The 26,009-nt window shown below is 37.9% G+C and overlaps 1 protein-coding gene across 6 annotated transcripts in view; it reads right to left on the bottom strand.

Annotated features, from left to right (window-relative positions):
• LOC122715913 (segmentation protein cap'n'collar) overlaps positions 1-26,009 on the bottom strand; it is a 74,852-nt gene that overhangs the window by 18,794 nt on the left and 30,049 nt on the right. For 5 of the 6 annotated variants that reach the window (XM_043938495.1, XM_043938498.1, XM_043938499.1 and 2 more), the window contains 5 exons: positions 24,380-24,455; positions 12,548-12,858; positions 11,307-11,510; positions 514-745; positions 57-281 (listed from right to left, as the gene is read on the bottom strand). In XM_043938495.1, coding sequence (XP_043794430.1) covers positions 57-281; positions 514-745; positions 11,307-11,510; positions 12,548-12,858; positions 24,380-24,455 — 1,048 coding nt within the window. The remainder of the gene's footprint in view (positions 1-56; positions 282-513; positions 746-11,306; positions 11,511-12,547; positions 12,859-24,379; positions 24,456-26,009) is intronic. The other variant, XM_043938497.1, reaches the window with a different exon arrangement.

Raw genomic sequence — 26,009 nt, 5'->3', positions numbered from 1 at the left:
AACAATTCATGTATACGATTATATATTAAATAAATAAATGAAAATGTTGTACATACCATCATTCATAGCCATATCCATCAGATGTAAATCCTCATCATTAAGAAGAGACGAAAGAAAACCATCGGTAGTTTGATTTATCGAATCGGATGTTGGTGTATGATAATACATCATATCTGCCGGCTCGGATTTATAAGCTGCTCCACTTTCCGCACCCATCGGTTCGCTACTGTTCGTTAAATTCATCGACGTTGCTACAGCCGAGCCCAAATTTGATGATCCACCTGCACCAATTAGTATTTTAGTTTCAAAATGGTTTAGCCGCTGACGAATATTTCTTTTGTATACTTTTTAAATTTTATCGTATCGTATAATGGTAAAAATTATAATTAATATCATCGCATAAAAATAAAATAATAAAATATATTTCACATATATGCGAAGATCTTAATTTTTGTTTATCGAATATGATAATTTAAATAGAGTTTTTGAAATTTTTTGCGTAAACTTACTTACCTACATTGTGATAAGGGCTCGTCGAATTAAGATCACCCACCGGTGGAGCCAGAGTAGCATTGTGAAGCAACACGTTACGTTGTGCTTCATAATGACTGTGGCTTATACCGTGCCCTGGGTATCCAGGATGAGTATGTGGAAAATGTTCTGGTGCACCAGGTAACGATAAAAGAGATGCTAGATCTTGCCACCGTTGTTCCATGCTCATTGCACGCATGAATGGCATGCGACCCTGAAATATACAAATTATCAATTAACACAAATCTTTCCTTATACGTTTTTCTTTTCCTATAACGTTCAAACTTTTAACAATTTTATTCGTGAATCGCTGACCTGCTATTCCAAACATGTTTTAATCGCTAATTTTATTTTTTACTAATCGATAAAATAAATCTACCTATCTTTACAATTACAATCCTTTTTCTTTTGCTTTCGTTATAAGATATCTATCCAGTGTCACGCCTATAGAATCCCGCGGTTATCGAACCTGTCAAATCTCAAACTTGTCGGATGGATCGTCAGAAACCCTGCTGATCGCGTAGGTGTTGGCCACACGTAAGGACGGTCAAGATATTAATGATTTTGGTATCACGCGTGTCACAAGTATCGTTCGAACTGTGTAGAAACGCGTTGATCATGATCAAATGTCAAACTGCGCGTCGAATATTGGAAATTATCAGAGAGAATAATTTTTATTCGACGAGCAACGATGCGTTAAAGCGAACTCTTTCAAGTAAGCATAACATAACACGATCTCGATCTTGTGATTATTTACCGTCTTTATCGAGAGATTTAGTTAATAATGGACTCGACGTATCGAGCAGTAGATCGTTTCGATCGGAATTTACACGGATAATAATCTAAACGTAAAAACGTATCGTTTCGCGTTTAAACGTACGAAGCGACTTATCAACCTTGCTATCAACAAGATTCGCTCTAATATTCAAGGCCATAAATCTACGCAAGTGTTAAAATGATAAAATGGTGGGAAAGGAACGGGCACGGTACGTAGGTTAGGAAGAGGAGGAAAGGAGTACGCGTAAGCGCGGTAGTGGTCGGTGGCGCTTAATGCAGGTTAGCATTGTCGCTAATGCATCGAGCGCAAGAAGAAGATGAATAGAGAAACTGGCTCGCGATTGTTGTTCGCTCGCATCAATCAGTGGTCGGTGCAATCTGTGGAGCGCGACGCCTTTAAGGTGATTCTCGCTTGTCACCGCATCTGTCGGCTGTAGGCCGCCAAATGTAGGACGAGACGTTTGTTCCGCGACCATTTGTCCTCCATATACCGAATCGCGGGTTTCTAATGGCGCGCAACTTTACGCTCGTTCGCCGTTTCGATGCAACGCTCATGATTGAGCCGTGGATGGAAAAAACTCGACGCGTTTATACCGTTTCCAAGAACGCTTCTCGGAATTTGACGCGCACACCAGTTGCCAGTTCACCGTGCTAAAACAATTTCTCATGGTCTTTCCGCTATACACAGTTTTGGAGATCGCGGTTATTTCCATTCCCCGGTTCTTGCACTTTCCAAGACCAATCATTTTTCCACTAGTTCTCTATCTACATTATCTACCGCGTACCGTTTGGTTACGGTTCTGATTTTTGGATCACTGCTCCTTCTTCCCTGCGCATCGGAGAAATTCGAAAAACGTATACACGCACAACAGGCGCGCGCGCGCGCGCGCGAATACACGCGATGTATTCGAAGGCGTATACGACGTTGGCTCGCGTCACAGGCCGTATGAATTTGCGAGATCGCGAGACTGGGAGGAAAGAGATCTCTCAGAGCGAACAGATGTTTGAAACGAGCTGTCGAGGACTTGCCAGTTTCTACCGAGCTCTCTCTTCCTTCTTCCTTTGTCCGTTTATATCTGTTTTCCATTCCTCTTTCCTCCCCTTTCTTTTCTTCCATTTCTATCTTTACTACTACGCTTTTCATCTTTTTGCCAACTATTATCCTCACAATAATAATAATCACAAGTTCGCGTTTGCGAGATATTTAATCTTGCGCGCTTAAGAAGAATATTCATCTTTTTCTTCTCTCTTCTAAAATCCCATCTTTCCAACTCTTTTCCAAATCTTTTTTAATTGATATATATTCGCTCGAGACATCTCTTCTTGGCAAGTTTTGCATACATTTGTATATTGGTGCTAATGCAATCGATCGAGAACGAAAAGTACGACAGCGATCATTCGATACCTGCCAGCATCGTTTACTCTAACGTCCCTTCGATCCTTGATCGCTTACCTACTTTTTACCTCGGCGCATCGTTCGTGTTTTCGTACGTGACTGCCAGTAAAGCTCGTTTCTGTCACGAAAGTTGTGAATCAAAATATCCAGGGATACCGATTCAATCCCTCACAGCCTATAAAAAAATATTTTGTCTCTCGTATCCGTCGTTTCTTCTCATATATATATATATATATTTGAAATTGTTTACGTTCACCGCATACGATCGCGGATTAAATTCATTCGTTATCCATTTACCAAAAACTAATACGATATACAATATAGATATTTATCTTTTATGGTATGAAATTTCTCAAGATCCTCGATAAGTATCATTCGTCGAAGAAAGTATATAATACGTGGAGATAGAACGTTCGAAACGGAGAGGATCGAAATTAATTATATTCGCATTTCAAAGATTATCGTATTTATTGTATTTATTGTTTATAGGCTGACGGAGAAGTTTGATGATCGCTTCGCAAAGAGGTAAATTCGTTTCACACATCTTAGATAGCTCATACCGCGACGCATTATGTATTTCACAGTGCATAAGTCCACCAGCTGTTTGGAATCTCCGACCAACGGAAAGGAATTGTGACGCCCCGTCGCGTTGCTTCGTTCTTCGTGAAAATTGCTTGATCGTACGCGAGTACGAACGTACCTTGACAATACTCTAAAAACTGGATTTTCTTTATAAAATCGTCCCTCGCGTAGCGAGAGAAACAGAGAGAGAGAGAGAGAGACGAAAATAATTCTCTCGTAAGGAAAACGGGGGAGACGAATCTCGTTCTTTCGACGAAAGAAATTTTCTACTCGAATATACATATCTGGAATGGTAAATTTAAATGGAAAAATGGATTGGTTAACCGAATACAATAATCTCGCGGCGAGGTACATTACGGAGAAAATACAAGTAATTAAAGATACGCGGAGAAAGTATGCGCATTACCTATAGTCGGCGGTACACCGTGATGGCTAATGGGCCAAGATATTAATTATGATTCATTCAGATAGGCATCAGATTAATGCACCACTGGCATGGGTTACCGCGGTGGGCTCGCGGCGAGTCCTTCGAGTATCGTTACAAGTGCATCCTAATGTCTCGGTCGGTCTCCGTCTTTCCCTCGGCCTCTCATTTCCATATTACATACCTCGTTCCTCTTATTAATTTCGTCTTACGACTCTTCTCGCTCGCGATCCAACGCGCTCAACCTCTATCTTCCAGCCTCCGCGGCTTCGAGGATCGCCCTCTCTCACGATCTCCGTTCCTTCTTTCATCTCCATCTCCATCTCTTTATCTCCGCGCATCGCTTTCTTCTCTCTTTTCAATCGTAACTCGATGTTGCGTGTAAATATTATCGAAAGTCCAAGGATACTCGGACTGCTTCTTTCTTCTTCTTCTTTTTCTTTCTTTCTTTTTTTTTTTTTTTCTTTACAACTCAACGTATTTTAAACAAATATCAGAAGTGCAATAGCGGACGTAACCGTAACCAATGTCCGTCGATCACGGTCAAAGATCGTCCTTCGTTGATCGATATCTGCTTGACTTTATTTCGTTACGAGATGCGGACAAAATTCAAAAGTTGCCATCGGTCGATGCATCTTGTTTTTCTTCTGGTGTTCCATTCCAATTATTAAAATACGAGGGGGAGTTACGGATCACGATGATTTATCATCTTATTTATGAGCTCATTCGAAAATTTTCTTCCGCGTGATCACGTTACGCCATATGTAAATTATCTTCTAATCCTCGGAGCGAGACGACCGATAGTCGGATCGAAATTAACATTCATCGTCAACGATTTTTATATCGTTCTCTTTAAAATTTGCGAACGAATGAAAATTCAAAGGATTCTAGACACGTAAACGCGTATTTGTCGTAAATCGTATTTGCGAGAAATTAAAAGCACGCTTATTTAAAATTTCGACATTAAGGGAAATCATTCGTCTTTTGAACTTATTAGCGCGAAGATTAAATTGTTTTGCATTTCTAATCCTTCCAACTATGTAATCAGCACAGCAGGATAAACGTTGCGGCTGTAATTACTATTACATTCTGATGCGCTCAGCTTGCTTCTCTCGTTCTCTCGCGCGGAACTCTTCTTCTCGTTTTTTTCTAATTCTCGTTCGTTATCCGCGAACAGAGCACGCCATACGATCCTCCTTTTATTTTTAATTATTCCCTATTCTTTTCAAACCCGCTCGATTTTCAAACCAGCCGGGGCAACTTTTTACATTATTATCGTACATTGCGCATAATTCAAACATTTTATTATTCCTTCATTTTTATTATTATCAAATTACTTTTAATTTCGATCTTCTCTTCATACCTTCTACCTTCTACCTTCGTGTAATTTCGATCTTTCCATTTCGAATATTAATTAATCGAACGGTGGATACACGCGTGATTCTAAATCGATCGTAAAATGTATTTATTCTTTCGATAGGAAAGTGAAAAGTGAAAGAAATAAAGATTTTCATCCGGTATACTTAACGATGTTTTAACGATATCGATATCAAATTTAGCGCAATGTTATCGACCATGATGTTTAAACCGGTTTAAACACGATTTAAAAATTAGTACTAAGACGATTAAGATAAGTAACAAGGATAAGCGACGAGTAGCAAAGATTGGTAGCTTAATTACGATTTAAAATTTTTAAGCGGAGGGTCAAAACTGCGGACGTTTTTAAACTTTTCGCCTTTTTTTAATTGAAAAAGATGGATCCACACCTGGTCGATACATCTGTCATAATTTTACGAAACGATTCGTGAGAAGAAAAAGTTAGGAAAATTCAGCGATCGAAAGATAAGAAATTTTATTATATAAAATTATAATATACATATATATATAAAATTCGTAGAATACTCTATCTAGAGGGTTAAACGCATCTTCGTAATAGATATTTTTTTTCCGTGGTATTCGCATTACGTTGGATCGCATTCACGAATGGATGGCGATAATTATTTAAATTTGGCGTTATCGAGAACAAAGTTACGCCATTAGGAATAATAAAACGGAATGGTAGAATCGCGGAATAGTTGATTCCTTCGATGGTGGCGCGACACGTTCAAGGCTGTTTCGGCGAGGAATAAAAATCCGACGATAGACGTAAGAACATAGCGTGGCGAGTATAATAGACCGTATTACATACACGTCGTCCGCATCTTGGTAGTATGGTAACAAGTAGCAATTACAGGTGAGTGAGGTCAGTGTTAATACGACGGTCGCGTGAGAGAAGAGTTCCAAAAATGATACGGTTCGCGAACGGCGACACCGTGTCTCGTTGCGCAATCCCTCCGTACAATACGCATCCCTTCTCTCTTGGGCAAAAGTCCCGGCAACGGGGACCCGGCCGTACACATATGCATTAATTTACCTCGCTCATTACGTATTGAGAGTCCTGTGGACGTTCGACGCTGGATATTATACATGTCCGCGGCGTATACCAATTACCGCTTTGCACGCTTCCATATTAGAGGCAAGGTCGCGACATCGCTACATATATGTCTTTTTTTCTTTTTTTTCTTTTTCTCTTTTTTTTTTTTTTTTTTTTTTACCCAAACCAAACTTTTTTCTTTCTCTTTTATCGAAATGTACGTATCGTACGTGTTACGTACGTATTATCTAGAGTAATAGATGATAGGATAGGATAGAGAGAAGAAATGGATTAGAGAGTAAAACGGGATGTTTTTTTCGAAAATAAAAAACGCGATGCACGGTCAACGCGTATGTGTAACATTGGTTATTTCATAGAAATATTACGTTTAATTATCGTTGTGTCGTAGAAAAAAAAAAAAAAAAAATAATAACGTCGATAAGAATAACGTTCGATACTTTCAAAATTATCCTATTATAATAATAAGCGCATATGCAAAGTAAACGAGTAGCATCTACTTCTTCGTTACAGATACGTAATTTAACCGTCGAACAAACTACTTTTTCCACATCTTCGAATTCGTTTAATTCCTCGTAAATCGATATTTTTCTTTTACGTCTTTTATCTCATTATATAATATAATTATCCTTGATGTACGAGAAGAATATGTATATACCTGTAACAAACCTTCGTCCACAATCAGATTCCAACATTCTGAAGTAGCTTGATATTGTTGCTCGATGCTCTGTGAATGAGGCTTAACGACAAACTGCTGCACGTCATTCATGTGTGTCTGTTGCGATTAACGAATATTCATTCGCTCGAACGGAACGATTATCGGAACGATTTGACAGAGAGAGAGAGAGAGAGAGAAAAAAAAAAAAGAAGAAGAAAATAATGCTCGATTCTCGCTCTATCCAAATTTTTCTTCAATTTTTCTCGAAGGGATAAAGTTAATTGAAAAACAAACGCCACTTATCGATACAAGACCGATGATGATACGGGACAGAACGTTTCGCGTTTCCACCACGCGAAAATAAGATCGATCATCGTCGCGGTATTAAAAATTTCACGATCGAATACACCGATCGATACGACATATACACGCACCTTTATGAAACTCGCGATACTGGTATATCGAGATAATTGTCCTTAGACGAGCAACTATAATAACGTCCTTCTGCCACGAATCATCTTATTCTTATTCGAAATGCGCGTGAGAAAAAAAAAAAATGCAAGAAATTACTATCCCACGAAAGGATAAATGCGTACCGAATCACACATTCAGCTCAATTTTTTTTTTTTTTTTTTTTTTTTTTTCCCCCTCCAAAGAAATTGACGATCAGCGGCGAGAGAAGTTAGAGAAACACAACACTTTTCCAAGTCGCACAATCACGTACGTTTATCGAAACGAAGCATTTATCCCGGGACATTGGCGTAACGACTTAACGGGACAAAGTTTTTCAACGAGGGAAAAACGGCAAACTAATTTTCCACAAGGTTTACGTTTACTTCGAACCGCATGTCGTCCGCGAGTGGCAGGAATACAACGCGATCACGATCGTGCACACTGAACGATCATGGTAGGGGTCCCCGTGTTCTCTGATTGGCGGCAGTTTTCAGCTACGCTTATTCACGTGCATGTAAGACCTGTGCACGTAAGTAAGCATTGCGTCACGTTTCTCGAGTCTCGCACTCCTCGTCGAGGACTATGTATCTCGGTAGGTCATTGTCACGATCGTCCTCCTCCTCCTCCTCCTCCTCCTCGCCTAACGAACATGACTTTTCTCGCGGCGAGCACCACGCCGGGTTACGATCACCACGCGTAACCTGCCAGCCTACCAAAACAACCCGCCGCCTATCTTCCTCTCCGCCAACTTGAAACTAAAACGCCGCGTCTTGTTAAAACCGCGTCTCCTCCTCCTCTTTTTCTTCCCTGCAAAATCTCGCGGATTTCGATCCGAGCGACAGACGTTCACCGCATTAACCGATATTATCTCGGATGGTACGCGCGGCGTCGTATCTTATGTGTGTCAGTAGGTTCGAAGAAATACGATGGAAGTTGGAAAATATAGTGCAAACCTCGATCACCGAAATAACTATTTCTCTTTCTACCCGTCTCCGCGTTTCACCTTTCTCGCGCATACGCGCATACCGCTACGCTGCGCGCAGTGTGTGAATTTAGAGAAAAAGAAGACGCTTAAAAACGCTTAATCGTGTAAATCGACCGAGAAAAAAAATCGATGATCGAAAGATTGTTCAAGATAATACAAGATAACGCGTCCGTAGGAAGAAGGAAGAAAGAAAAATTTCGAGATTGTATCGCCACAATTTAGAACACAATTCATCTAGATGTAATGCAAATTTATCGCAATCGTGTGATTAATCGTCGGAAATGGAAAACTGACTTTAAATATTTATCATTTATAATTTCTAAACGCGTATTCATCTTACGTGAATATTTTAAATCATTTGTCTTTCTCTGTGATATCTTTTCGTAAATCAATGGATCGTAAATCAACGTTATGATTGATTTTTAATGATAGATATTTATGTCGATTTTTTTTTTTTTTGTTTCTATAATCTATGCATATTTTTTCATCATTGCATCTATTTTTTTTTTTTGCTTATATTTTATGATTGTTTAATTCCTGTTTGTTTCGAATCATAAATCGAATTAATAAATTATACATCTTATGTATCTTATATATCTTTTTTTTTCTATTCTTTTTTTTTTTTGTTACTCTAAAATAAACGAAGATATTGAATGTAAATAATAATTTCTATAATAATATATTACTTGACATGGCACGATAAGCTTATAAATTTGTTCACGTTTACATATTAAACGTTACATAATTAACATACTTAAAAAATTTATATGTAAGTATATACTCATATGTAAGATAAACTGGTTCCACGTTGGACTGCAAATGTTATTTATCGAAAACTGGTTACAGATGATGGATAAACTATTTTCTAATTAAATCATCTGGAATGTCACATCAAATCACAAATGGCATTTAATCTATATACCCCTTTCTTTCCAAATATATATATATATATATACTTATACACGGAAATTTTCGAAATCGAAAAAATCGAAATCGTTTTTCTGATGGATATCGAAGTTCTTTACACGAATCGTAAAATTTTCTATATATTATGAAATTTGTTGGAAAACACGTCAAATTGATCGGTCTTATACCGTTGAACGTATATTTACAAAGTTAAAAATATAACTTATTTGAACGATATCACAACATATTTGACATATCATAAATCGGATTTGTTATCTCGAATCTATCACTGAACAAACGTATAATTATTTATGTTTACGATAATTTTAAACAAACTAAATTAAAAATCAATAATGTAATTTCTTTACGATATTGGAGCAATTTTTATTTGACTTTTATCCAATAAATAATTTTCATTTAAAATATAATCGAAACTAACGAGAGAAAGAAAAAATAGACAAAAATGAAAAACAATAATGAAAAGCAATATTAATGGGTTAATAGAAAATGTAAATCTAAAGTACAACAATGAAAAAATTTTGTTAACAAATTGAAATGTTATGTGAATGATAAAATAAATACTATTTACTAATCTGATTTCACAATCAGAAATATACAACTTTCATTTAATTTTTAATTTGAGCATAAAAGTAAATATAATAAATATATAATGCAGTAGCAAATTACTAAAATGATAACTATTAATCAAATTATCGTAGAAAAAAAGATCGATATACGTAAAAGTTGATTGAATTTTTTTTTTTCCATCTTTGTATCTTTATTCATTTTAACAAATAATTTGCACATAGCGATTTTAAATCTCTTGAATCCTCTCTGGAATAACGAAGAAATTGTGAAATCTTAACAACGTTATTACCAACATTAACCATCCGCGTGAACGTTCAATGTACGTTCGATGTACGATGTTATAATAATGCTAATATAGAAAAAAGAAAATTATATATGCATGGTGATGCGATTTAATTTTCAAATATATAATAGATGTATGCAACGAAGTGGTAAAACAATCTTGTTATTTTACGAGATTGCAAATACTTATTATTGCTCCATTAATGAATACAAATACTCTTTATAGTTTCATCTACTTTTACTTTGTACGTTTTTTCTTTGTACATCGCGGACAGCGATATGTCGTATTTCGAATCATCCATCTATGATAATTCAATGCAAAATTTTCGAAAGTTTGAATAATAACTTTCATTTCATAAATAAGAGAATTATTCTCGTTTTATTATGGTTTACTTATTAACGCGTAAATTTAAATGATTTTGAAACAAAAGTAAAGAAAAATATGGACAACTAATCCGATCTGTAGATAATTAATTCAATGGAGTCGATTAATTACTGGAAATATCGTTATTTTCTTACTTAACAAAATAAATAAAGATGCGCGATGATTTGCATTCGAAGTTATATTTACGTTTTAATTGATTTCAAAACAGTGGACGTAAGTCGAAAAAAAAAGAAAAGAAAAAAAGTAATTCGAAATAGATATAAAATATATATGTAAGTACTTATATTTCTTTATGATAGATTTCAATTAATAAACGAGAAATAGTTTTTTCTTTAAACAAAATATACGATTAGATATAGAAAAAAAAAAATATAATTATTAAACGTGGTTAACTTTATAAAAAAAAAAAAAAAAAAAAAAAACCAATTTGACAGATAGATACAAGTTTTATGTACAAAAAAATGTTGATGATGTTGGTAATAAAAAAACGATGTAATTAGAAAACGATATAAATATGATTATATGTTCTTTCTTGGAAGAAACTTCTCCAGAAATTACGTTATATTATAACACGCGATGATTAATTACAGCGCAATAAATACAAACTCTTGATAATATTTTACTCGTAAGAACATATTTATACATATTTATAACGACGATAATTTAAACAGAGGCAAATCAAACGAAGGTAATTCAGTAGATGGGACTGTGATACGACATTAACCGTCATATTTCTTTGCGAGCCAACTTATTTATATTCAACGAAAAGAATATAAAAATATAACTTCTCTCTCTTTTCTTTTTTTTTTTTCTTTTTTTTTTCGAATAGATAAGANTTTTTTTTTTTCTTTTTTTTTTTCGAATAGATAAGAATAAGATAAAAGGAATAAAATCGAGATCGTACGTACCTGGAAGGAACGATGGTGAGGATGATGGGGATGATGAAATTGCGGTGTGTGAATCATGTCGCCGGTCTCAGGATCCTCGCACCTCGACGACTTCGCGACCTCGACGCTGCTCGAGCTGGTTATAATCGGCGACTCGTCGTCCTTTGCACTCGTGAATTCTTCGATGCTATCTTTTCCCTTCTTCTTCACTTCCGGTTTCGTTTCCTATATATATATATACATATATATATATATATATAATATAATATCACGTTTTCGTTAACGATCAGAAAGCAAAGTTAAATTGTTCGGTTTCGAATGTATTTAAAATTACGAATAAATAAACGCGATTCAAATATATTCATCGTTTCGAGATAATTCGCGATTCAATTCTTCAAGAGGATAGTTTCAATTTTGAATACAGAGAACTTAATAACGAAAATAACGAAATTTAAGACGACTGAAATTTTGAAACGTAATAATATCTCTCTGTACATTCAACCAAAGCCTAAAACTATTAGCCTATTACCTCGTTCTATCGAACCGGTTAAATGACCCCGGTTTTTAAATAAAAATTATATATACATGTACATATTTTTTTTTCTTCTCGATTGAACGAAGGTGTTAGTCAATTTAATATATTGTAACGTAAACAAAATTGGTTTTCGAATAACGAAAAACTATACCTACATACGTATATATTTTAATCGTAAGAGAAGAACGGGAAGCGGTCATGCAATAATATTATATCTTCGATTTCTCTTCATTCGATCCATTTTGCGATCAATTTCTCGTACATATATCGTCAAAGATGCGATGCGACCGATGCTATTTTGCAGAACACGTCTGAAAATGTTACAATTACGCTTCTGTTTCGATAAAAGTCAACATTCCAATTCCTAGCAAGGATTAAATAATTTCTTTCTTTTTTTTTTTCTTTTTTTTTAATTAAGAACAATTAATATTATTCCGTTGTTTCAAAGAGAGANAGAGAGAGAGAGAGAGAGAGAGAGAGAGAGAGAGAGAGAGAGAAAGAGAGAGATAACGTTGTTCGGTGTTCTTCAAAGAGATTGGAGAGTTATTGAAATTATCCTATTCCATTCCATTCCATTCTTCTCAAATTCTTATAATTATTCCGATGTTTGCCTTTCTATTAATTCTTTTTTCAACATTCTCTGAACAATGGGAAGAGAAAGAAAAATATAAATGAAAGTAGCGGATAGAGAGGAATAAAATGTGGGTAAATAAAGATCGGGACAAACCTCTGATTGCGCCTCATCGAGGCCAACGAGTTGGAGTGCCTCCTCGAGATTGAATCCGTCGGGAAGATCCAAACTATCGTTGTTAAGAAGACTTTCGACGTTTGCGCTTGCTAAGAGACTACCTCCGAGTAAGTCCGAGGGAAGATCATTCTCGAGTTCTAAAGTGTCGGTTAATCCCAAAGAATCATCGGTTAATCCAGCCAACGGGTGATTGTCTAAATCTAGGGACGCTTCTCTAAGGAGGCGATCGTCCTCTTCGATCGCGTTGTTCCCGTTTTCCTCTTGATTTCCAGAATTGAGGATATATTCACCTGTAACACAATTTCGCGTCCAATTCAAATGAACGATACATTTTTTTTTTTCTTCAAGAAAGACAAAGAGTACGCGAAATGTGTTCGATGTTGAGAGAGAGAGAGAGAGAGAGAGAGAGAGAGAGAGAAGAGAAAAATAAAAAAAAGAAACGGAACGTTACACGTGTCTCATCAGACGGCGACTTTTGTCGTTTCATTCGCGGAAAGAAGGCACGCGATCAAATTATCGGTTGATGAAACGTAAGTAAGCGTAAACAGAATTGCGTGCCCAACGTACGAAGTCTTAAGGATCATTTAAAAATATTTAATTGCCCGCAAAATTGCATGGCACGAGCAATTACATTTTCCCACTTTTCACATCGATCACTGTAATTCATCGTTATCGTTCATTTTCACGATCTTTAGTATTATTATTTCAGGAAATCAGAAGGAAAAAAAAAAAAACGTGTACAGGAGCAAGGTCGAGTTATCATTATCTAAGAAATGAAAAATTACTTTGTCCATATCCCAAGCCATAGTTCTTTCTACGGAAGCCGTGTCACTTTTTTCTTTTTTCTTTTAATATATTTCGATTAAACGATTATGAACAAACGAAACAATATAGCGTATTTGTTTAGATTACAAATACGGTATATTGATTATCACAAAGCATTTTAATCCTAGCAATTTTAATAGCACGTTTTACTTTACTACGAATTTAACGCAGCAGCCGGCTTTCAAAGCGAACGAAATTAACTTCGATAAATCTACGATACGCGTTACATTCATTTTACGGTCTAATTTTCGAACGTGTTACGAAAAAAAAAAAAAGAAGAAGAAAGAAAACAAAAGAAAGGAAAGGAAAGGAAAGGAAAGGAAAGGAAAGGAAAGGAAAAGAAAAGGGGAAAAAAAGGTTAGATAAAAACAGTTGCAGGACGATTCGAGGAAACCGGATTCACTGTGACTCGACTAAAACTGTTGGTCTCGAGGCGCAACACTCGAAAACTGACTAGAGCCGACGGACAGGTAAAATTTGGGAGGAGGGACGGAAAAGGAAAAAACGTAACTAATTGAGGGACAAAGGGGTGTTGTTGAAGATCCACCTGCTGGTTCGAACAACCCCTCGATGTTCCCGCCCCACGGCCAATCGCGCGTCCCTCCTCGCTCTACCCTACTTCATCCCTTACGCACGCTCCGAACGCGACCAAACGCTCGCCGCCGCCTTCACCTCCCAGTTACCTCGCCGTCGCTTCCCAAAATCGCTTTCCTCATCCACGATCATTCACCTTTTTTTAATTTTCGCCCCGATTATCGCGATATCGGGATACGCGTAGAATCACCGAATGGACCCAAGTTGAGTCGATCGATCGATCGATCGATCGAGCATCTTTTCACCCGGTGGATAATTAATTAGTCGCTTTCTCGTAGGGGAGGGAAGAAAAAAGAAAAGGAAAGAAAAGAAAAAAGAAGAAGAAGAAGAAGAAGCGGAGGGGGAAATTTTGAGGGACGACGAAATTATCTTTTCCTTTTTTCAGCTTGAGAGGTGATGTTATTAGAGATAATAATCTCATAAAATAATAATTCTCCGAAGGCTGGTCGAATGCGGACAGGTCGGAAAGTGAACGACAGGCGGGCCGGCAAAAGAAGAAGAGGCTTTTCGTTCTACTCTCTTCACGAGTACGGTATGCGCGAGAACCAAGATCCCACCTTTGGGATGGCTATTACATTAACGAGTTGTGGCGGCCATTGTCTGGTCGAAATGCGGGGCAGACCGCACGATCATGCCCACCTATAATTTCCAACTACTTCAACTACTCTCTTCCACGGACTGCACCATTTTTTTTTTTTTTTTTTTTTACGAATGTAACGCAAATTTAAAATAATAATAATAATAATAATAATAATAATAATAATAATAATCGGATACTCTTTTTATTTAGAAAAGATGAAAACGAATAGATTTTTTTTTTTTAGAAATACAGCTAAATGAAAAAAGTGACGATATAAGCTCGACAAGTAAAGATAATCGAAAAATACGCGTGTTTTTTTTTCCTTCCTTTTCTTTGAAATATCGATATTTTTTTTTTTTTTTGCTAGAAACACGAGAGAAACGGGGGAGAACGGGTCGGAGGGAAGGGAATCTTCTTTGCCTGTTTAAAATCCAAAGCGAATTCGCTGGATCACGGTGCGTCCGATGGCATGGCTCTCGGTCTTCATGTTCGATTCCACGGCTTCTTTGAACTCGCGGTCGGCTTTTTCCACGGCCACGGGAACGTCGACAGATCATTTCTCACATTTCGCGCGCGTCTGACGATCATTTTCTTTTCCTTCCAGCGCGCCCCTGCACGGGCTCGTCCTTTTTCGGATAATAATTCCTGCGTTACTCGACAAAATTTTTAGACCAATGCCCCCTTCGACCNGGAACGTCGACAGATCATTTCTCACATTTCGCGCGCGTCTGACGATCATTTTCTTTTCCTTCCAGCGCGCCCCTGCACGGGCTCGCCCTTTTTCGGATAATAATTCCTGCGTTACTCGACAAAATTTTTAGACCAATGCCCCTTTCGACCGAGCGTCGAAAAGGTATTATATACGCTGGCGTTCGTGGTATCCTCTGATACAACGCTCGCTTCCTACAACTTCTCTTTCCACACGGACGTTTCCAACACCGGAATTCTACGGCACGAATGCGCCATCACGATTGTCCTATCCTTGGGTGACAAATATATCGAGGTAAATCTTATTTGCGGCCCTTGACAAAAGGGTGCCAATGACCGATACCGACACGCCGCTTTCAACCATTCCATTTGACGTCTCATTTTCTTTCCCTCGTGTAAATGTAAACGTGATCCTGCCTAAAATCCTCAACGCGCACCTGGTGCGATTATAAATATTGGGTATTATAAACGGTCCAACTCGTAATTCTTATTCTAATTCTTATCAATTGTCCTCCAGATGTAAACCAGAGTAGATTGATAATCACTTTCAAGCAAAAGATAGTATATTATTCGATTATATTCGGAAAACCTATTCGAAATTCGTCTCTTATTTATATAATCGTAAATGATGAGAATGACAAAATTTGCAATTTTCAAGTTAGATATCGGTACGAAAAATAACGGGGGTAATCCATAAACGAATTTTGTTTCCCTAAAATCGTAATTTTTCCGCTATAGAATACGGTTTGTTAATTTCAAACGATCGAGATTATTTATTGGGCGCAGTTTTAGACGGATTATTTAAATTTCGGTCGTACGTACCTTAAAGATTACCGTAATCCGCGGGTAACAAGGATAATCCACAATTCCACGTCATGTGAATCACAACGTCATGTCACAAAGTTTCAAAGTTTAAAATCACCTTCGAGTTATTTTATTCTCACACTGTTCACATCACTGGGAGGTAACGTAAAGGAAGACGCGCGGGTGTAAACGAGACTTTTACCACTCTCTCGATAAAACTCGCGAATACCTCGCATCGAATACACGCACTTTCTCTCCATAAAAAAACTGTCCTTCGGCGCTATTCGCGAAAATACTGGGGAAGAAACTAGATTAAGAGATATTTCGTGAACGCGAATCTAAAGAAACTCGGGAAAGGATATTTGGATGGAATTTTCTCTCATGGTAACGCGATTATCGCGATTCGTGCACGATAGGTGATCGGCGGAGAATCACAACAGCCGGCACTGGCGGATGATTTTGATGCAGGCACAGCATGGAGTCGACTGATAGTCTATCGCGTAGCAAGGCATTGCCTAACCATGGCCAAGACGAGTATTGTGCCAAGCGACGGGTTCTCCGTTAAAAAACGGACCAATCACGACGGGGTTGGCTGTTATTCCAATATGGCTGCCACACAATGCGCGCTCCAGGTCTGGAGAGAAGGGAGGGAAGGTTTCTACCCATAATGCCATTCTCCGACTCCCCACTGTGACCAGGGAGCGTATACCGAGTCTCGATCGGTCCACGTAGCCACGTATCAGCTTATCCAGGGGTGCATCCTACCAACGAGTCGCCTTATCCTCGCAAAAATCTCCATCGATCTTTTACCAAACCGTTTTATCCCATCTTCCGTTTCCGATTCGTCCAACCCGCTCGTGTATTCTTGTACTACGTTACAAATTACATTTACGTTGTATAAATTATACGAAGAGAGAATAGGTCAATATATCGTATTTCGAATATATTTCGAATATATCCGGAAAAATGGAAATTAACTCGATACGTTCCCGATGTTGACCGAAATAAGATCAGAGTCGATAGATGATAAACACTGTAAAATCACTGCCGTTAAAAGATTCGTATCTAAATCCTGTCAAATGCCTGTTCTATAGATACCCTTTATTCTCGCGTCGTCGCTCTTATTCGAATTCCATCAGAGGATCGTCGTCTCGATCGTCGCGCAAAACCAGATATAGATTAGATTAATAATTACTCTCGATAATATTTTTTTTAAAACAATGTTTCGATTTAGAATGTACGTAATTGCGAGGCATAATCTTCGATTTATCGATCAACGAGTACAAATCATTATATCCCCCTCGTCAACTATCCTAGGCAAGCGAATTACGATCACCGACAAAAATATATATATATACATGTAACTTAACAATGCGTGCTCGATCTTCTGGAACGTTGGTGAAAGAACCAAGTCTAAAATCATCCTCTGTATAGGTACGATAAATAATAGTGGGTGCATGAACTTGTGCTTTTCCAACATTGTGGCTCGTCCTGTAATATCTACCGATCTGTGACTTTTTCTTCGACTTCCTTATGAAATGAATACGCATCGCAGCGATACAAATGTTACGTGCAGACCTTTTTTGCAAAAAGAAAGATCGATATCTTTTAAATTATATAAATTCGTTCTATTTAATTTTTTTAATTTAATTTTACTTCGATTCGAATTGTTTCGATATATATTTACACGAGTTATTTATATAGTTCTTATCTTTCCAATTCGAAATTAGAATTCTTCGTTTGTGATTGTGTGTTGCGCGAAAAAAATTTGTCAAGCCTCATTTTTAATTTTAAATTACGCGACCACACAAATGTCGAGCATCCTATTTATGTACAATATTTTCCTAAATACGTGTACTGAAACAGTGAAAAAAATTGTTGCTATCTGAAGCATATTTCTACTTTCATATCACCTTATCATTCATATATATATATATATATTTGCAGAAATTATTAACATTACATTAACATATCGTATGTTATTATTGTATAGAATACCTATATAAATAACTTTTTCGTTAGAAAAAGGAAAAAAAAAAAAACGAAGAAATTTGATTTTCATTTTAATTAAGTTATTTTAATTAAGTGGATAATATTATTTCTTTGTGTTTTTTTCGCCGTACATAATTATCCTTTTTTTTTTTCGCATTTACATAACGTAACGTAAATACTTTTTTCCTTTCGTTTTTTCCCTCCCCTTTCGTAATAACACGCGTGGAATAATCATCGCAATATTCCATTGACAGATTCTTCAGAAGTCAACAAACGTTCGAATTCGGATTAAACGTTTCCCTTTACCCGGGCCGTTTTGGAATATCGAATGGAATGGATCCAGCAACGGGAAACGATCTATCTATCGGTATACACGAGACGAGACGGAGGGTAGCGATCGAGTGGAATTGTTTGGAATAGTGGATATCAGGTGGGAAGGCAGAGGCAAAGGATCCTGTAAACGAGGTCAGAGACCTAGTTAACACCCTCGTACGCACCAGTCATTCTGGATGTCAAGTTTGCCGTCAATGAACGTTGCCACCTCATACTATGACGTTCGCTCTTCATGTTTAGCTTGCACTTTTCGTTGGCCACGCGTCCACGAGGAGAGGAACGGTAGCCCAGTCATGCTTAGGCGGTGCATTTTTCTCGTTTCGACATTCGAAAACTTCTTTCTTTGATCCGCATTTGCTTCCGCATCCGTTCTCTTTATACAGGAACCGGCCATCAGATTCTTCTTCGAATATAATCTCGATCACGAGAATCAAATACGACGAGATCAAATTATAATATACTCTTTATTCCGATCGTGAAATCTTATACAGGTTCGTTTAACAGGTGTGCTTACTTCTCTCTTCTCGTCAAAATTCAAAGAGTAATAATATTATCGAATAGGTAATAACTCCACCGCTTAAGTAATAGATTTTGCATAGAAATTGACTCGTATCCGATTATATTTATATCGACTATCTGTAACGTCTTCTTCGCAAAAGATATTTCCTAAAAAAGATGATTTTTCGTTCCCGTAAACAAGATTTTATTGGATCTTGGACGTGTTGCAAGTTGTCATGATACACGATTTCTCTCTCGAGACGCACGGTGGCACAGTGACCCATTCCATGACCGAACGTATCTCGAATTAATCGATCGATAATTTTACGCATTGCCTCTATGCATTTACGTAAAGATTAGAAGATTTTCGTATTCTTCGTGGTACACGAATAATCTCATCATCAGATTTCTTGAGTTGAGACTTTTGAGGCAAAGAATTTTTCTCGTCAACTTTTTACACGAAATCCTTCTTTTTTACTCTTGAAAAGAATTTCTCACGAGAGAGAGAGAATCGGTTGAAAAAAAAAAAAATGGCTTGATGCAATAATGACAGGTTGAAGGTCGACCGTCGAAGAGAGTGTCTAGAAAGGGCTAATGGTACTCGAAGTGACAGGTCGACCTTAACCAACCTAGTCTGATACATATCTATCCTAAATCAACACGGTTCTCGGCCAGAAGCCCGCCATAATGCCCACGCTTCTTTTTATTTAATGTTTGGCTTTACGTTCTTCTCTATTCTTCAATTTGTATTTTGCTTGGTCGAATCGCAAATGTAAAATATAGTCGAGAAATACGAATAATCTATATAATTTTGTAAAACTAGAAATAACATGGAAAAATGTTATTGTAATCGCCGTAGAAGGGTCGAAATAATTATTAATTATTCCGATATCGAATCGTTCGTAATTTTCACGTGGAAGAAAAATAAATTTTGATATAACGAAAATCATAACGAACTTTTGAATACGCCTTAGCGAAGGCGTATCCTTCGAAATCTCTTTCAAGCATGATTTGTAAAAAAAAAAAAAAAAAATTTCAGAAAATAGAAGAAGCAATCCGGACCAGGTATAACGCCTCTCACAATCCTTAGAAAAGTTCTATTGTATAGAGATATAGAAGATCTTTGAAAAGTTAAAATGGGAAGACATCTCACCACTTTTTGCTATTATACGATAATTCCGCTGGTCCTGTTTCAAGTTGTCCCCAAGTTTTAACGTCTCGATCCAAATATCTCTAGCGTGAAATCGACGAAAGAGATTAATCTTTCTTCGATTAATCGCTCTCGCGATCGGGACGAAATCGATTTTATCTGTATGATTTTAATACGAAGATACGAAAATAGGGAGCTACTTAATGGTAATAGATACGTAGATAAGTAATATCTATTATTTACACGAGCATAAGTATACATAAGTTTGTCATTTTGAAGCGAAACAGTTTTATTTACGTGTACGATTTCATATACCAAGAGAAATATATTTGAGCTTTCTTTCAACGCGAGTTCTATCGTTCTGTCGTATATTTTCATCCCTAAAACTCGTGGAAGCGCCCTCCCGAATTCATTCTGTGAATCCGTGGCGTGCAACGAGCCACGATATGAGTAATGATGCGTGCTCGTGTTACAGGGGTGGATATGGCAAGTCATGGCTCCGAGTATCCCTATAACCCCGTACATAGGCTCACCAACCAGCTGCCCCCAAATACGTCACCCATGGGGGTTTCTCGCTCAAATACCCCGACTAACATGGCGGAACGCACACGATTCCAAATATTGATTCCCTCTTGGGATTTAACGACGACTCGAATCCTTCGAGGAACCGTTTTCCTCCACCTTCAAATTTCCTAACGCGAGAATAACTTTGAAAAAATAATTTCAAATCAACGAAATTACGTTTTATTGTCGATCGATAATTTTCACGAATGCCGAAAGTTTTTTTCTTTTTTTTCTTTTTTTTTTTTTTTTTTTTTCCCGTTAAAATAACTCGAGCAAATATTACACGTTTCTGCTTTTATCGGGAAAATGAAAAAGCTGGATAATTTTTACATTTTTTTATACTCTGAGAGCAAAAATCTTGGAAAGGGTCTGTTCTCAATTCCGTATCCACTTTGGATGAAATTAGTCACGGTTGTTGCCACGCATCGAACCACTCGGATATTATTTTTTTCTCTCTTTGTGAGCGCTCGTGACGAATCGAAGCGGAAATTAATACAACACTGGAAATAAATTGCATTCGATCGCTCTTAATGTTTCTTGCTAATTTTATCGTAGATATTGGAGGAAAGTTATATCCCCATGCAAAAAATTGCAATAAAAAAAAATATTTAAAATCTATAACGCATATATCGTATACATGTATCATCCGTAACGTCAAAAAAAAAAAATAATAATATCCTTATTATCGCCATTATTTGCATATAATTATTCGTATCGTCAAAGATTATCTATAAATTGTTTAAGATATTTTTATATAAACGCTAAAATGATTTCGCACGAAATTATTTTACGAAAAATTATTACGCGAAAGGTGAAACGAAATATTGTACGAAAATTTCCTAAAACGATATTTTAAACAAAAATTATTGGACGTAACGATCGCCTTAATTTTAATAATCGATCAACATTTTTATTTATTTTGATAAGAGAAGAGAAAACGGCACACGCCTGTAATGAAATGCGCGCACACGCATGGCGGATTCGGCCATACTTTCACGATCTTTCCCCCTTGAGATTTCCGTCGTCCACGCACGAATACGCACTATGCACCGCCCGCGCACGTGGCAGATGTTCCATTTCACGTATACTCACGCATGCGTTTTCTACCTCGTTTCCCCACCATTCGCCAATTCTACTTCTATCCTTCCCCGATCTACCAATTGAACATTCGCTCCTCTCTGCTTCCCGTACAATTTACAATTATATCGTGAACTCTATACCTTCATATATACCTTCAATTATTCGACAAAATCCTTTATCTTATCGATCGAAATAAATAACGGAAAAGAAAAGATGGTCGAGTCTTTAATTTCTAGATTTCATCGTATCGGTTCCGTTCGATATTCCTAAACCTTATCTACAGTTAACCTATCTACTTTCGATTCTACTTCCCCTATTCGATCGAATTATATTGTTAAAAATCACAGATAACTCTCTATTTCGCGTATCCACGTGTATTATCGAACGGGAACATTGTATACGAGAGAGCATTATATACATCAGGGGGAGGAGGGAAGAAACATCGCGTTGATCGAAAGGGAACGTAGGAGCGGCGCGCCCAAAAAGCGTTCGTGGTGAGACAATGCTATGATAATTTATTCCTCCTGATATAAACTTTTTAAACGAGATCCGCATCGTGTAATCCATCATGCTTCGTCAAATTGGTACAAGTACTTACTTCGTACGTTGACGGTATCATACGAAACACCTTTTTTCTCATTCTTTTACATTCGACCCTTTTTCACGAAAGCACTCGGTAGGTAAAGTAAAGTAAAGTAAAGTAACGCGGAGAGATCGCGATTCGCGTGAATTCGCGTTCGTATAACCTCGAGATACGATTACGTGTTGCGAATAAATTTACATGTAATCTCGACACATCCTTTCGAGTGTAACTCAGTGTCGGGTTGCAACAATATCGTTTCGCAATTTTTTCATCGGTCAAGATATTATGGCGTCTGATTATTCACCGAAGCTTCCGAGTGCACTGAACTTTTTACCGCATGCATGATATAACCTGCGGTTTAATGAATTATTTGTCCATTGATCAGATAAGGTTTCGTTCTTGGGGGGGGGGGTAAGTCCGTTGCGTGTCATTTTTTTTTTTCCACCACCACCACATTTTCTTAGCTTACTCGTTCGTTCGAGAAAACCCGAGTGCAATGGTTTAAATTGTTTGCAATTGCGATCATGCCGAGTTAAGCGATAAACATATTTTTTTCTTTCTTTCTTTCTTTCTTTCTTTCTTTCTTTCTTAAAGGTCTGCATCTCGGTTGGAAACCGCTGCTCGTTATTCTCTATTTTCTCTTAGTAAATCTTAAAGAATAGCGGCGCCCAAGGAATTTGTGCTTTCTTTTGTCGAGCGACTCATTAATCACACAATGCCGTACGTCGAGTCGATCGATCGACGACCAGATAGCCGCGTAATGAGCTCCGCTTCTCTTGTTAGTCTGCCTCGATGCTTTGTAAAACGAACTTATTATTGCGGAATCGAATTAATTTACTACATTTACGACGGCTCGGTGTCCCGCAACGTACTCCAGCAAACTCTAAAATTTCGGTGAAACGTTCGCTTTTCAATCTTTCGAGATAAAGAAATAACAATAATACTAATACAAATAATTTCGATATCGCTCTTTGAAAAAGATTCGTTTCAACGGGCGAATAAAAATATATAGGACGAAATAATTATTAGGAAAAATATGTTTGGAAGATTTTTTCTTTGGAAGAACGACGATAAGAAAAAAAGGGAAGAAAGAGAGGATATACACCGACATTTAAAAAAAAAAAAAAGGTTTTAACGAGCGAACCTTCGTCAAGCGTCGATACGAAACACGACGTAGAGTGGATCGCTAGGCGCACTCTCTGCTCGCCGCGACGCGACGCAAAGTAATTAAATGCGAAGAGAGAAGAGAGGAAAGCCGAGGCGAACGCGAAGGGCTGCTCGGGATGGTGGGGCTCGGAAAGGTAAGGGAGGGAAGAAGGCAGCGAGGGCGTTCCTGTAGCCACTCCCCGACCCACACTACCTCTTTCTCGATCTCGTGCTCATCTTCCACGAGCAAACGTTGCGCGCCTCGTCTTTTATTCACCATTTCTCTCCCTTTTCTTCCTACCAAAAGTGTCTCGATAAATTATTTTCACCTCGTCGCCCGACCGTATTCGTGCATTCGATGCATCGTTTTTTATTTTCTTTTTTTTTTTTTTCCCGTAAAATATCACGCTCGAAATTTGTCTCGTCTTGTCGGGGCGATGGATGGATTTCTTCTTTCTGTTTGTTCGTTTTTTTTATAAATAAAAATTTGACGCCGTTGCTACCGAATTACAGATCGACGAGTAGATTATATACGGGTTAATCGACATGGCGTTTATGGCGCTCGATTAGATTCGCGAAAGGTGCGGCCAAGTTGCGGATCGCAGCTTTAATTCGACACGCTTCGTATAGAAGGAACTATGCGCGAGGTATAATACATGATATCGGTGTATATTGGAAAGTGTGCGCGGTATTCGAACAGTGTTTTTTCATTAATAAAGATCGATAGAAAATCGAGCGTTTCGAATCAGTGCGTAAACGTACTTATTTTCTACTTTTTTTTTCCGTTCGAAACTCCTAAGAAAGAATTTTGATCGATTCATAAACGTGTATTATAATTTTATAATTTAAAATTCAAATACCTGTAAACTTATTTCATCGAGTGTACATGCTCGTTGGCATCCACTTAACTTTTTAACTTTTATCCTCGAGATTATAAAATCAATTTGCACTTACCGGTCTCGAGATCAATGGTGTAAGGGAGGCCTGCCCATGGATCATCTTGCGCTTCGTCGTATTCCTTTGTATCCTTCTGGAAACGAAATATCATGGAGCCTACTCGTTAAAGAATACATTCTTTAAATCCAACTTTTACGATAGTTACATATAAAAAAAAAAAAAAAAAAGAAAAGAAAAGAAAAAACTTAGATATATCTTTACACCAGAGAATTCTTTCCGTCCGAACCGCAATTTTTGCCGTGTCGTTTTTCTAACGAAAACGAATAACGATCGAAAGGAGGGATTCGATCACGGATGAAGTCATTCTCGAATTTAGAGGAGCAGTCGAAACCGTTTGGCCGTTTGGTTGATAATGAAAGGAGCGAGAAGGACGGCTCGGTAACAATGGTTGAATTCACTCGGATGGCATCCGAGACCGTGAAGGTCGAGGATCATAGAGACGTCATAATCAAGAACCTAACGGCAACGGTGAAAAAGAAGCGAAGGGTGCTCGTGTAGCCGAGACCGTATAGGTTGGCCGTGCGTTATACACGGGCTGCAGTGAAATGAGTTTAATGAAAATAGCATTGTACCCGGTCATTAATCATACCAACTCTCCGATAGTGGTTATCCAACCATTCCCTTTTCTCTCTCTCTCTCTCTCTCTCTTTCCCGGACAACGCTCTCCATCCCCTTCTATCGTCGTTGCTTCGCTCTCTTTTTCGTACGGCGTGATGTATCGTCGTTGAGAGATGCGTTATATACGAAGAGGTTATGAATACGAACTTCGATCGAACAACTCCCGCGAGATGAAGCTCGAACCGCATCTCTCTTTCTCCTAAATTTCCCAAATTTCTTCCCGTTCTTGGATCGGGAGAACCGCGCGCAATCGTTATCTCGGTAAATTTACTCCGATTCTGATTCTCGTTGTTGTCGATCCGCGCCGATCTCCGTGAATTGGAAATCAATGGGTCGCCAGAAAGTGTGCGCTATTACTGCCGAGTCACGCTTCCACCAATAATTCGTAACCCGTCGTGTTTTCGAATTCGCGACACTGCCGCCATTCATCCTTATTCTATATTCCAAAATTGATAACTTTGGACACGATTCGTTCGATTATTCGAACATGTGTGTTGTACATACGAAAATAGAATTTGTCTCGAGCTATTATCGTTTACGGGGGAAAGAAGGAAGGAAAGAAAGAAAAAATGATAGGCGTGGGATTTTACAAGTTTGGAAGTAATATCGAAATGCGAGAGAGTGTAACGGACAGAGCGCCATTTTATCCCTAAATTTCAGCCGACAGAAACAAGGAGGGAAGAGAAAGGAGGGCCAAACCCACTTCGGTTCGCTAGGCGCGTTTTCAATTTCCAGGACCATCAATACGTCCCTCGGAATCCCCCTGCCACGCTGCTCCAATCTCTTTGCCCCTTCTCCCTCTCCTCTCTTTTCATCCCGCTTCCCCTATCTTTTTTTCTCGCTCGCGTCCCGCGACCAACCGGCTTTCTTCTGCTTCTCACCCTAACGACTCTTCCTTCCAACGTGCTTTATCGATGCCGCCCCTTGCCTCCAGGGATGCTGTAAGTACATCTATCATTTCGACCAACCACCCTCCGCGCGATTGCATCCCGCCGACCAATATATATAT

This window comes from Apis laboriosa, unplaced genomic scaffold (assembly GCF_014066325.1).
Source record: "Apis laboriosa isolate Shangri-la unplaced genomic scaffold, ASM1406632v1 scaffold40_cov151, whole genome shotgun sequence".
NCBI classification, from domain to species: Eukaryota; Metazoa; Arthropoda; class Insecta; order Hymenoptera; family Apidae; genus Apis; species Apis laboriosa.
Note: the sequence above shows the minus strand (reverse complement) of the source record. Positions and strands in the feature narration are given on the sequence as shown.